Source organism: Schistocerca piceifrons, chromosome 9 (assembly GCF_021461385.2).
Source record: "Schistocerca piceifrons isolate TAMUIC-IGC-003096 chromosome 9, iqSchPice1.1, whole genome shotgun sequence".
NCBI lineage: Eukaryota > Metazoa > Arthropoda > Insecta > Orthoptera > Acrididae > Schistocerca > Schistocerca piceifrons.
In genome coordinates this window covers 53521694-53536162 of record NC_060146.1, presented here as the reverse complement: position 1 = coordinate 53536162, position 14469 = coordinate 53521694, and the positions used below count along the sequence as shown (strand labels likewise).

General features: G+C 43.7%; 1 protein-coding gene across 1 annotated transcript; it reads left to right on the top strand.

Moving 5' to 3' along the window:
• The first annotated feature begins 282 nt into the window (after window positions 1–282).
• LOC124716696 (dnaJ homolog subfamily C member 5B-like) lies at window positions 283–639 on the top strand. The gene has a single exon (XM_047243237.1). The coding sequence runs from the start codon at window positions 283–285 to the stop codon at window positions 637–639; it is 357 nt and encodes a 118-aa protein (XP_047099193.1).
• The last annotated feature ends 13830 nt before the right edge of the window (window positions 640–14469 follow it).

Below are 14469 nucleotides of genomic sequence, written 5' to 3'. Positions count from 1 at the left end.
AAATATCTGCGCAACATATGTAAATAATCCACGACACGTACGAAAAGAATCCGTCTGTACTAGGGATGTAGTGACATTCGAAATATACAGGGCGCTATACGGACAAACACACGACGTCCCGAGAACAGGTGACCAGGCCGGCAATGTATGTTGACAACACAAAATTTGTTCTGCGCGTGTGAATGCTCTCTCCAGAGATATTTACTCTATGGTAGCGTTCAACTGTCGCGCTGCGACAACAAACAAACAAATCCGCGTTCTGACGGAGATGAGGCGAGCGAGATGCGTATCGCTGGAGTGAAGCACCGCAGGAGGGCAGTCCGCGGACCCTACCGTATGCCTCGTCAGCGGACAGCTCGTCAGCGCACGAGCCAACGCATCGGGACCTCCTTGTACGACTCGCTGGGCGTAGCGAGGGGTGCTTCGTCAGAGGAGATCCAGAGGGCGTACCGGCACCAGATGAGCATCCTCCACCCCCGCAGGCACCATCACGACCCGCAGGCCGTGGAGAGGTACCACCAGGCGAGGCGCGCCTACAGCGTCCTAGGACATCCCGACCGCAGGAGGATCTACGACCGCTACGGCAACCTGGGAGTCCAGATAGCAGAGACCGCCGGGGAAAGGTGGGTGCCAACTTAGGGTAGCATTCATCTCACGCTAGGTGAGGAGAGCCCTACGTCATAGTGACGTAGGCGCGCGTCATCATGAGTTTCACGAGTTGTCCTATCGTCTGTTGTGTGCATTCTGTATATATCGACTGTTGTGTGCGTCTTGAATCTGCATTGTTATTTGTTTATGTGCTTTCATTGTCCTACTGTCCGGTGTTGCTAGCGTGTACGTCGTTCTGAGCATGGACTCTAACGGAGATGAGAGAACTTTCGAGCAGATCCTTGAAGATAGTCTGAAATATTTCACTATCTTTCTTAGTTGATTTACAACACGAAGGCAAAATTAAATGGAACTAGATGGCTTAATGTTTCTAGCAACCTTCGGAATTATCTTCAGAACCACCTTAAATTCTCAGTTTCTGCCCACATGAATTATGTACAATTCATTGGATTTTATAAAAATACGAAACACTTTAATTTCTTCCTATTTCGCGTTTTTATCCACATGATTTATTCAATATTAATCGGATTGAAAACATGACTAGACACTTTTTAACTTTCGTTATGGTTATGATTCCTTCATTCAGATATTCGTTACGTTCACGAAACACACAATAACATCCCACATTCTTTGGATTGCAGCTTAATAATTAGTTACTTCACTTTTCTGTCCAGACGATTTATCTGTTGTGGTCTTCAGTCCTGAGACTGGTTTGATGCAGCTCTCCATGCTACTCTATCCTGTGCAAGCTTCTTCATCTCCCAGTACCTACTGAAACCTACATCCTTCTGAATCTGCTTAGTGTATTCATCTCTTGGTCTCCCTCTACGATTTTTACCCTCCACGCTCCCCTCCAATACTAAATTGGTGATCCCTTGATGCCTCAACACATGTCCTACCAACCGATCCCTTCTTCTAGTCACGTTGTGCCACAAACTTCTCTTCTCCACATGATTTATCGAATTTAAAAATAATGACAATCTTTTTTTTAATTTCGTTATGGCTCCTTCGCTCAGACGTTAATTATGTTCATGAAATACACAATAACATCGCAAATTGTAGGGATTAAATTTAACAATTCATTCAGCTGGGGTGAGCATGTCACACAACTCCTGCCACTGCGTTTGTGCACATGTATTTACATTTAGTTTTGACGCTATCGGTACAACTGCAAAGATCGATACACGTACTCATTTAGTCGATTTAGGTTATTACGTCACGATGGCGTAGCGTTACGTCATTATGACGTAGTGTTCTCCTCATCTGCCGTGAGATGAATGCTACCCGCCAACTTAAGCTAAACTTCTCATGCGGCTGTCCGCGAGCTGCCGCTCTAGGTATTCGCCGCCTTGTCGTCTTCGCTGATATCGTCCAAAAATATGGTGCATGCAGGACTTGACCAGAAATAAGATGGAAAGAAGCGGGAGCTTAAGATGCCCAAGTGTTTAGAAAAAAAGAACTGGCCAAGTGGGGTACGACTCGCGTGCTGAGGGAGCTGTGGAAAGTGAATGACTTATGTAGATAGTTCATTCGGTAATTTCCAAGAATGATTGCCCATCGAAGTCGCGGGGTCCAAATGAAACATATCGAAAGTGCGATTGTAAATCGATCATGCGAGTTTCATGGCGCGTGCTGTGATCAATTATTTGTGATTGATATTTTTTCTGTTTCCCGCCGTTCATTTACTTGCTCTGTCCTCCTCGAATTATTTGTGACTTGCTTCGGAAACGCAGTCGATTTCTGTGGATAGTGAGTGTGATGTCTGGTGTTCCTAAAGTTTCTTCGGCGGATTCTCTCACATGGAAAAATCTCATTCCCTGCATATCCACCGTAGAAAATCGACTTTTTGCTGCAAAATGTGGAGTTCTACCGGGTGACGAAAGGAGGGACTGTGTTAATTGTGGTGCTGCGAAGTGTGTAAAACGTCGTAAGAGTTTCGATGCTGACATACCGTTACAATTTCATTGCGGGCAGTGCGGGAAACGAACGAGTATCAGGAAGAATACGTGATTCGACTCTTCCAAGTTATCCATTCACACCAGCGTAATTCTTCTACCGTACTGGATTCAAGACTACACGTTGCAAGCAACAGCATCAGAAACTGAGTTACCTGCAAATACCGCGTGTGACTATTTCGGGTTTTGCCGAGAGGTCTTATGTGGTATTGACAAACGACAGTGTACCAATTGGTGGAGAAAGTAAAGTTGTGTAAGTTGACGAATATCATATAGCTAGACGTAAGAACCATGGAGGACGACCTTCAAAAAGTGAGATCGTTCACATTTGGGTATTCGGTGGAAAAGAAAGAGACGTATTTAGTTGTCAGAGTATTGCCCACAGACAAGGTCGCTTTAGTGGGTCTGATAAAGCACTTCATACTCCCTGGTACTAAATTCATTAAAGACGGGTTTCAGTCGTACAAGACTCTTAAAGCTGAAGGATGCGATCACGAATTCGTTAACCACTCTGTGGAGTTTGTGTCTTCGGATGATCACAGTGTCCACACACACAATATTGAGCGGCTATGGCAATCTGCGAGGTCTTCCATTAAAAGAGAAGGGCGTCCAGGACAACTTGCGTTTGCAGGGAAAAGTTAACGCATGTGACACTCTGCCGATATTCTTGCGCGATATTGACAGAGTTTACCCAGGCTATGGGAAAAAGTGAATTTTCCCTGTAGCGTACACATCACATGGATTTTCACATGACAACAACACGGACGACGAATAAGGTAAGTCGTGTCCTCTGTAATTACAAGTATTATTTAACGCTCTTCTTATGCCGTTGCTGTAGTGACTACCGTAAACATACTCATAAAACCCACCACGAGACTCGCATGATCGATTTACAATCGCACGTTCGATATATGTCGTTTGGACACCACGACTTCGATAGGCAATCGTTCTTGGAAATTACCGTTCATTGATCCCGGGAATCGAGAATCTCGACAAATTTTGCCGGTTATAGATATCGATACTTGTAAGATATAGATTCCAGGAATTCCAAGAATCTCTACAGCAGTCCCTGGAACTAGTCCGGAAATACAAAAAGAAGCAAGAAGGGGGACTTCAACTTACACATGTAGAGAGAGAAGATCTAATAAACCATTTTCTATTTACTTACTAAAACATGACTACAACTTACATTTTCCTATTATGCTTTCGACGCATGATGATTGCAATCTAAGTCCTAATGACAAAAAGATATTTTTTGTGTGACATAATTACAATTAAAATTTTCCAAATTTTTTGCTTTCCTTGCACTGTGAAATCTTATTTCTCACCAAATTTCGTGATTCTATGTCAGCTGGAAATACCCTATACGTTTTGGCGACTGAGTTCGCGTGTTTCAAAATACGTGACATAAACGGCCGTATCTTTTGATTTCTCTGGCTTAGAAGCTCACACGTTTTACACCGCCAAGGGGTTGTATGTCTTAGCAACTAAGAAAAATTTCAACTTTATACTCCTACCCGCCTGAGAAAAATGGGGCTTAATAAATGGATAGACAGATAGATGGATAAAAGAAAGAAATTTTTTTTCCGTGTGATGTAATTACAAATTTACAATTTTTTCCGTTACTCGTACTGTGAAACTTTGCTTCTTCCCAAATTTCATGGTTCTAGGTCAACAAGAAGTACCCCATAGATACTGATGAGTAAGTTTGCGAGTATCAAAAGATGTGACATAAATAACCGTATCTTTTGTTTGTTTTTACTCACTAGCTTATATGTCTTACAACGTAAAGGTATCGTGTACATAAATTTCAACTGGATATGTCTTCCTGTTGCTGAGAAGAACAGTTTTTAACAATCGGAAAGACAGACAACAAAGCGATCCTACAAGGGAGTCTTTTTACGGATGGATGTACGGAAGCCTAAAAGAAGCATTTTTGGCGCAAGTCGGACGAGGCAATAAGCCATTGAAGATAGATTAGTTTCTAGGCTGCATTTGGCACAGAGGAAAGAGAGTATACCGTTAATCAGAGGGTTGTGGGATCGAGCCCCCATGTGGAAACTATTTAATTTTGTTTTTACCTGACACTACAAAGAAACTGAAGTAATGCTCAATATATTTTAATTATTAATATTTTCGTGCCAACGGCATTGCCGTAGTGGTAACATCGGTTCCTGTCAGAGCACCGAAGTTAAGCGGTGTCGGGCTGGGCTAGCACTTGCATGGGTGACCATTCGGTCTGCCAAACGCTGTTGGCAAGTAGGGTGCAGTCAGCCCTTTTGTGGCTAACTGAGGAGCTACTTGATTGAGTCACTGGATGCGGACATGGAGGGGCATGTGCAGACGCCTTTGAACTGAGGATGACACGGTGGCCGGTCGGTACCGTTGGGCCTTCATGACGTGTTCGGGCGGAGTTTAGTTGGTTTTATTCATATTTTCACAATAGGAATGAAACAGGAAAACAGTGGAAAGCTTGGGATTGCAAATAAATTACTAGGAATGGTTTTTAAGGCGCACATGAGAACTTCGTATATAAAATTAGATACTTTTATTATTTTACAGATGATGATTCACAAGGGGAGCTGTAATATTCTCGGCATCTTGCACTCGTTATAACCGCCGCATTTTTACTATTACACGGTTGTTTTACAGTTGCTATAGAAGAACAAAAGTGTCACCACGTTCTAGCAACATCCTCCAAAAATCCAAGTCACCCGAAAATCACTGGGTGAAGAGCTAACAAGTGGATGAGCTCAACAGCTCTACCGTTGCCCCAACAGCCGATGACATCTTTGACCTGTGAGGCTCACTAATGTTCGCGTGCAGCTGCCGGAAAACTGCTCAAAGGTCAATATAAAACTAACGAAATACTGAGTCATGTACGCATTAATTAGCATCCCATCTTGGTAGTTTATTTGCAATCCCAGATTTTGCTTTCCACGCTTTTTATGAAAATATTAATAAATACAACAAATTGAGCATTATTTCGATTTATTTGCAGTGTTAGTAACGTAAAAATTGTAATTAAAAAAACAAGTTACGGCACAGGGATTCGACACCAAAACCCCACCGTTCTGCACATTCCCCACTACGCCAACGGCTGTCTAGAATCTACGTTAACATAAATGGCTCATGACCCGCCCAACTATTCTACTTTATTCTAAACACTTGCCATCTGGAGCTGCCATTTGTGTTACTTTCATTTCTGGTCAAGCCCCATATTTTCAATAAATCAAGTCGAAATCGGTCATGACGAGCAGACGCATTCTGCTTGTAAATTATAGATCAGGGTCAGCGGCAGCCACGGTGGTTTTTACTGCTCATTTGTTGGCAACGCGTCAGTTCCGCGCAGCCAATGGGATGATACTTTCACATCACTAGTGAGAGGCGAGAAAAGAGGCAATGAAATTTTAGCGCCGAAATAGAAACCACTCTTCGCTGCTGTCACAGTCATTTGACTTTTTTTTTCAGAATATGTCACGAATTACGAGGTTGTGATTAGGTTGGAATGTGACAGCTCGGTTGCGAGATGGCGAAGCGAACGAATGTGAAAGCTAAGAAACCCGGTTGCGGCGACAAGCTGAGGTATAGTTTAGTCCGAGGTTTAGGTTAGCTTGGAATTTGATAGTGTGGTTGTGAGCCGGAGTCCGACAAATTTGTCCAATAAAGAGCAAGGTTCAAAACTTGTCAGTTTTTATATAACTGATGCAATGAATCGGAAAACGCGCTGTGCCATAAGAACTAAATTTGAAATGAAGCACACAAAAATCGTCCGTCAAAATATTGATAACTTTCTTCGTACTATTTTTAATTTAGATCACTTAACTATCTATACGGTAAGCCTATTTCAATTTAGTACACGCACAGTACATCTTTTTATGTTATTAACATGAATATGGATGCCTCCTGATCAATTCAGCTGCCCTATATTACATCTTCAAATGTTTAAATTCACGATATGCAATGAGTTATGAAATAAAGCTAGAAAATATTTTAAAAATATATTTTTTGACACTCCCGTAAAGTTAGGCTGAGACTGAACATTAAAAATCTGACAGAAGGAAAAAAGTGACTATGACTGAGAAAATCCTGCTGGATGTCAATAAAAATGCTACATTACTCCTGGAAGCGGAGAAATAGGAAATAAACTTTAAAAATGGTTTAATCAACTCTGATGCCGTGTATAAGGGACTGTTGCTGTCAATGGGCTTTACAAAGAAATGTGTAGTGAAATCCTCGATATCGTAATAAACATTTCATTTTCAGTGTGACTTGAACCTTATCTTTTGCATTTCAGTACACTAGACACAGAAGCAGTAAATATTCACAGTTAATGAAATATTTGAAAAATGAAAACATGTATCATCGGCCCAATCAAGACAACTGGTTGGCTTCATTGCGCCAGGCAGTTTCTATAAATTTGGTGTCGTGTAATTGCATCTAAATACTACACACATCTAAATAAGTGATATACATTTATTACTTTTTATTTTAGGCGTTTTTTGGGATCTGAAACTGAATAACACCTAATCTAAACCAAGGTGAACAAAAGCAGAAATGTCGCCTTTGAAGGTACAAAAACATATTTGACTGATTACGAAAATATTTACACGTAATTAGAAAAGATATAATGGAAACCATCACTTAAATTTTTTTCATCGTGGCCTATTTAGGCTTAAGATTAAACAAAATTCGAGTCGCTCATCAGAGGCAAATCGCACTGCATTGCTTAGCAGTACCTCGTTTTCTTGTATAATATGTAACTTTTCATTGTTAATACGACAAAATGGCGAGAACTTTTCGTACTTTCCAGTGAGGGCTGAAGAAGTTGAGTCACTAATACCATATCAGTGCGACGTTTCAATCCTTAACACAAGTCAATTATAAGAACATAGTGCAAATCCTATTTTTTCTCATTGTTGCTCTGTGTCTGTGGAACAATTCACAACTAACATTGCGAATCTTTGGCAACACGAGGTACAGTTAATGATTGGCAGCACGCGCCTGTTGTCAATATCGAACGGGAAATCGAGTCGACTTATAAAATTTCACATCTGTTTACATTAAAGTTTTTTTGCATTAGTTTAAAGATTTATATTTTTTAGTGTCGAATGGCATAACTGAAGTTGAACTAGATGTGTTTTGATAACTAATTTTGTTGTAGGGTGGTTATGGAAAGTCCACGTCAGGGCCAGTAAACGACTAGATAAATGTGTAGACCTTCCAAAAGCGTCCTCAAATTGGCTGGAAGAATAAACTTTTTAGCAGTCTGAGACTACACCGATGTAATCCTCCTCTCTCCAGTTTGTCATATTACTGTACAGTAATGCCAACTGGAATGCAAAATTTTCAGTTGTGTGACTGACTGCTGTATGTTGAGCCAAGATACTTACGGGTAGAAGTTATTCGTTAACGCAATTGAATTTTCATCTAATTTTAGATTTTAAATTGGTTGTAGTTAAGGTATAGTGTCAAATATCAGCTCGTGCATGACTAATATTCATATTTTCGATATCTCATTGACTACCAGTATGATGAAATGACGTAGTTCAGTTACAAAGAGTTCACGATCAAGATTCGTTTCGTACTTTCATTCGAATTGATGAGGAGGTTGTTTCGAAGCTGATCACCACCTTTGAAAAAGATACAGCCCAGAAAGATACAAATACGAGCCAGTTCATAAACTATTTCTTCTAGTGCAAAAGCGTGTTCACGGATACATACGAACTGTAGTGATCACTGACGAATAGTCTGCGAAACCGCATTCGCCTGTGTTCTGTTCGATGCGCTCCGGTGAAATGAGGGCTGCATTGATATACACATCTCCTGTGAATATTCTAACATCATATGCTAAATGAAGCAATTCAGCAAGGACGACTTTCACCGAGGTCACAAAAGTCATGGAATAGCGGTATGCTAACATAGAGGAGGTGGCGATAGTATGGCGTACACAAGGTATAAAAGGAAGTGCATTGACGCAGCCATCATTTGTACTCAGGTGGCTCATTTGCAAAGGTTTCCTACGTGGTTATGGCTGCACGACGGAAATTTATACGTTTTACGCGCCGAATGGCAGTTGGACCTAGACACATGGGACATTCCGTTTCGGAAATCGTTAGGGAAGTCAGTATTTTGAGACCCACAGTGTCAAGGAGTGAAACGACATACTTCAATTGTTAAGAGTTCACGATCAAGATTCGTTTCGTGCTGTCATTCAAATTGAAGAGGAGGTTGTATCGAAGCCGCTCATTACCTTTGAAAAAGATTTTTTTGGTCATCAGTCTACTGACTGGTTTGATGCGGCCCGCCACCAATTCCTTTCCTGTGCTAACCTCTTCATCTCAGAGTGGCACTTGCAACCTACGTCCTCAAATATTCGCTTGACGTATTCCAATCTCTGTCTTCCTCTACAGTTTTTGCCCTCTACAGCTCCCTCTAGTACCATGGAAGTCATTTCCTCATGTCTTAGCAGATGTCCTGTCATCCTGTCCCTTCTCCTTATTAGTGTTTTCCACATATTCCTTTCCTCTCCGATTCTGCGTAGAACACCCTCATTCCTTACCTTATCAGTCCACCTAATTTTCAACATTCGTCTATAGCACCACATCTCAAATGCTTCGATTCTCTTCCGTTCCGGTTTTCCCACAGTCCATGTTTCACTACCATACAATGCTGTACTCCAGACGTACATCCTCAGAAATTTCTTCCTCAAATTAAGGCCGGTATTTGATATTAGTAGACTTCTATTGGCCAGAAATGCCATTTTTGCCATAGCGAGTCTGCTTTTGATGTCCTCTTTGCTCCGTCCGTCATTGGTTATCTTACTACCTACGTAACAGAATTCCTTAACTTCTTTGACTTCGTGACCATCAATCCTGATGTTAAGATTCTCGCTGTTCTCATTTCTACTACTTCTCATTACCTTCGTCTTTCTCCGATTTACTCCCAAACCATACTCTGTATTCATTAGACTGTTCATTCCGTTCAGCAGATCATTTAATTCTTCTTCACTTTCACTCAGGATAGCAATGTCATCAGCGAATCGTATCATTGATATCCTTTCACCCCGTATTTTAATTCCACTCCTGAACCTTTCTTTTATTTCCATCATTGCTTCCTCGATGTACAGATTGAAGAGTAGGGGCGAAAGGCTACAGCCTTGTCTTACACCCTTCTTAATACGAGCACTTCGTTCTTGATCGTCCACTCTTATTATTCCCTCTTGGTTGTTGTACATACTGTATATGACCCATCTCTCCCTATAGCTTACCCCTACTTTTTTCAGAATCTCGAACAGCTTGCACCATTTTATATTGTCGAACGCTTTTTCCAGGTCGACAAATCCTATGAAAGTGTCTTGATTTTTCTTTAGCCTTGCTTCCATTATTAGCCGTAACGTCAGAATTGCCTCTCTCGTCCCTTTACTTTTCCTAAAGGCAAACTGATCGCCACCTAGCGCATTCTCAATTTTCTTTTCCATTCTTCTGTATATTATTCTTGTAAGCAGCTTCGATGCATGAGCTGTTAAGCTGATTGTGCGATAATTCTCGCACTTGTCAGGTCTTGACAAAGATATTCAGACAAGTTTCAGGCATTACGTCTCACCACGGGCAACGCAGTGGCCGACGACCTTCACTTAACAACCGAGAGCAACGGCATATGCGTAGAGTTGTCAGTACTAACAGACAAGCAAAACTGCGTGAAACAACCGCAGAAATCAATCTTGGCAGCACTGCGAACGTCTCCGTTAGGAAAGTGTGGCGAAATTTTGCTTTACTCGGCAGCAGCAGCAGACGACCAACGCGAATGCCTTTGATAGCAGCACGACATCGCCTGCAGCCCCTCTTCTCGGCTCGTGACCGCATCGGTTGGATCCTAGACGACTGAAAAACCGTGGCCTTGTCGGATGAGTCCAAATTTCAGATGGTAAGAGTTGAGGGTATGGTTCTACTGTGGCGCAGACCCGACGAAGTCATGGACCCAAGCTTTCAACAAGGCATTGTGCAAGCTGATCGTGGTTCCATAATGGTAGGGGCTGTGTTTACATGAATGAGCTGAGACCTCTGGTGCAACAGAACCCATCATTGACTGAAAATGGTTCTTTTATACTGTCTGGAGAGCATTTATAGGTATTCATGGACTTCATGTTCCCAAAAGGAAGTCCGACACAATACTAGGAGGTTTCCCATGAGTTTTGTCGCCTCAGTGTAGAGCAACATTGCGCTGTTGCTTGCCACACTTGGCAAACTGTGGGGAGGTGCATCCCCAATAGAGATGGGCACACTCGTTCATCCTTGCGAACTAGTTCACTGGTGATCGCTCTTTTTTGGGAACCGTTCATTTTTACCCGTTCACCGTTCATTGTGCTCGATATATGGTTCTTATGAAAAATTGAAAATTACTACCATAAGTTACTGAAGATGGAGGGCACTTGCCTCCGCCCTGGAGTACCGAGTTTTTGGTCACAGCAGAATTCTCACGCACTTGTAATTTTCGTGATTCTGCAAGACATCTCGTTTAGCCATCTGTAGCGTTATGCCGGCCGGTGTGGCCGTGCGATTCTAGGCGCTTCAGTCTGCAACCGCATGACCGCTACGGTCGCAGGTTCGAATCCTGTCTCGGGCATGGATGTGTGTGATGTCCTTAGGTTAGTTAGGTTTAAGTAGTTCTAAGTTCTAGGGGACTGATGACCACAGATGTTAAGTCCCATAGTGCTCAGAGCCATTGTTTTAGTAGCGTTATATGGCTGATGGCAGTAAAATAATATAAGGTGGCGCACGAGAAACCGGCCCCGAGTACAGACTGCTCGCCAATTACGCAGGATTTGTTGACCTCTACGAGCAGAATAGATAAACATGTAATAATTAGCCAGTGAAGAAATGACAAATAAGCTAATGCAAACAACTTCGAAACAACAGGTAACGATTGGTAAGCGACAATGAGCAGTCTAGTACTCGGGGCCGGTTTCTCGTGCGCTACGCTGTGCCACTGAAATAGTATTGCAGGAGTTATCATGTTTGCTTTAAAAAATGTGACACCATCCACTCGATTACGAAGCGCGGACTTCATTCGGTTGTAAGTCGGTCTGCCTTCCATAAAAATGGACACGCTCTTTTACCTTGGATCAAAAAGAGACGGAAAATGGCCACTCGTGTGTGCCGTGCCGACGTCCTTTGCACGTGTAACAACAAAAAATCTTCCCTTTTTACAAGTATTTCTTCTGCTGTTTATACAAATAGTGACGTGAGCTGATACGCCGTTTTGTTACCTGAAAAGATGTATGTATTACTTACCACGTAATTTTTATGTAATTTACGTAATTATAAAATACATTTTAATTACCGGTTGTTAGATGCTGAATAGGACATGAAAAGAACCAGGAGTTGAGTTCAAAAACGGTCTGAAACAGATGTAGAATGGCGCACGCGAATGGACGATACGAACAACAACTCGATACTGAGCTATGAGCAGTCGGCAGCAGAACTACGAGTGGCCACGCGGAGAACGAGGAGTCCGGCCGACGGAGACCGAGACAGGCGATGTGCGTTGCGGGAACGAGACCGACCGTCTCCCGTCCCCGCGAACTATAAGTACACTACTGTCCGTTACAATTGCTACACCACGAAGATGTGCTACAGAAGCGAAATTCAACCGACAGGAAGGAGATGCTGTGATACGAAAATGATTAGCTTTTCAGAGCATTGGCGCCGGTGGCGACACCTACAACGTGCTGACATGAGGAAAGTTTCCAACCGATTTCTCATACACAAACAGCAGTTGACGGGCGTTGCCTGGTGAAACGTTGTTGTGATGCCTCGTGTAAGGAGGAGGAATGCGTACCATCACGTTTGCGACTCTGATAAAGGACGGATTGTAGCTTATAGCGATTGCGGTTTATCGTATCGCGGCTTTGCTGGTCGCGTTGGTCGAGTTCCAATGACTTTTAGCACAATATGGAATCGGTGGGTTCAGGAGGGTAATACGGAACGCCGTGCTGGATCCTAACGGCCTAGTATCATTAGCAGTCGAGATGACAGGCATCTTATCCGCATGGCTGTAACTGATCGTGCAGCGACGTCTCGATCCCTGAGTCAACAGATGTTTGCAAGACAACAACCATCTGCACGAACAGTTCGACGACGTTTGCAGCAGCATGGACTATCAGTTCGGAGACCATGGCTGCTGTTACCTTTGACGCTGCATCACAGACAGGAGCGCCTGCGATGGTGTACTCAACGACGAACCTGGGTGCACGAATGGCAAAACGTCATATTTTCGGGTGAATCCAGGTTCTGTTTACAGCATCATGATGGTCGCATCCGTGTTTGGTAACATCGCGGTCAACGCACATTGCAAGCGTGTATTCGTCATCGCCATACTAGCGTATCACTCGGCGTGATGGTATGGGGTGCCATTAGTTACACGTCTCGGTCACCTCTTGTTCGTATTGACGGAACTTTGAACAGTGGACGTTACATTTGCGATGTGTTGCGACCCGCGGGTCTACCCTTCATTCGATCCCTGCGAAACCCTAGATTTCAGCAGGATAATGCACGACCGCATGTTTCAGGCCCTGTAAGGGCCTTTCTGGATACAGAAAATGTTCGACTGCTGCCTTGGCCAGCACATTCTCCACATCTCTCACCATTTGAAAATGTCTGGTCAATGGTGGCCGAGCAACTGGCTCGTCACAATACGCCAGTCACTACTCTTGATGAACTGTGGTATCGTGTTGCAGCTGCATGGGCAGCTGTACCTATACACGCCATCCAAGCTCTGTTTGAGTCAATGCCCAGGTGTGTCAATGCCGTTATTACAGCCAGAGATGGTTGTTATGGGTACTGATTTCTCAGGATCTGTGCACTGAAATTGCGTGTAAATGTCATTACATGTCAGTTCTAGTATAATATATTTGTCCGATGAATACCCGTTTATCATCTCCATTTCTTCTTGGTGTAGCAATTTTAATGGCCAGTAGTGTAGAAAGCCGCGAGCGAACTATGAAAGACCGTTCCTTAGAATGCGTTCCCCGCTCGCTCCGTTCATCTTGGTGAACCGTTCCCTTGTACGCGTTAGTCCGCGAACGACCCAACTCTAATCCCCAAGCTGTCGACGACTGCTGTCGTATTTCGCTGCGTCACCAGCTGCGTGCCGACCGAAGTGGCCGAGCGGTTCTAGGCGCTTCAGTCTGGAACCGCGCGACTGCTATGGTCGCAGTTTCCAATCCTGCCTCGGGCATGGACGTATGTGATGTCCTTAGGTTAGTTAGGTTTAAGTAGTTGTAAGTTCTCGGGGACTGATGACCTCAGAAGTTAAGTCCCATAGTGCTCAGAGCCCTTTGAACCAACCACCTGCGTAGCACAGTCTCTGTCGGCGCAGGTTCGTGCTGCCGGCGTACATCCTGAGCAAGCGGTGGGGCCGCCTGCTCATCACCTTCTTCTTCCTGCTGACCTGCTGCTGCTTCGGCTGCTGCTGCTGCTGCGGCTGTTGTTGCGGCTGCTGCGGCGCCAACATCACGGCCTGGGAGGACGAGCTGGAGGACGAGCACGGCGCCGACTTCTCCGACGACGAGCGCGGGGGCCGCCCTGACGAATCTAGTGCTGACGATGAGGACGGCGCGAACCGCGACCGCCCCCGCCGCGAGAAGAAAGTCAGTTACGGGAAGGCCACTGTCGTGGACTGAGCTCCGCGGCGAACCGTGTGACTGCCGTCTGACCGACGGCTGGCCCTTGTATCCATTTAGTCGTGTAGTTTACGTAATAAAAATAGTTTACAGAAGCTAGTGTGAAATCAGAATGATGAGTTGGAAAGAATGGGTCATCACTAGAAAAATCAGTACCTGAGAACGCACACACAAAAGAATCGGTTACTGCAGCATGTGTGCATACTGGACAAATTCGTCACA

Excerpts from the sequence above, each read along its gene's own strand:
- LOC124716696 (XM_047243237.1), top strand. The coding sequence starts at position 283 with ATGCGTATCGCTGGAGTGAAGCACCGCAGGAGGGCAGTCCGCGGACCC.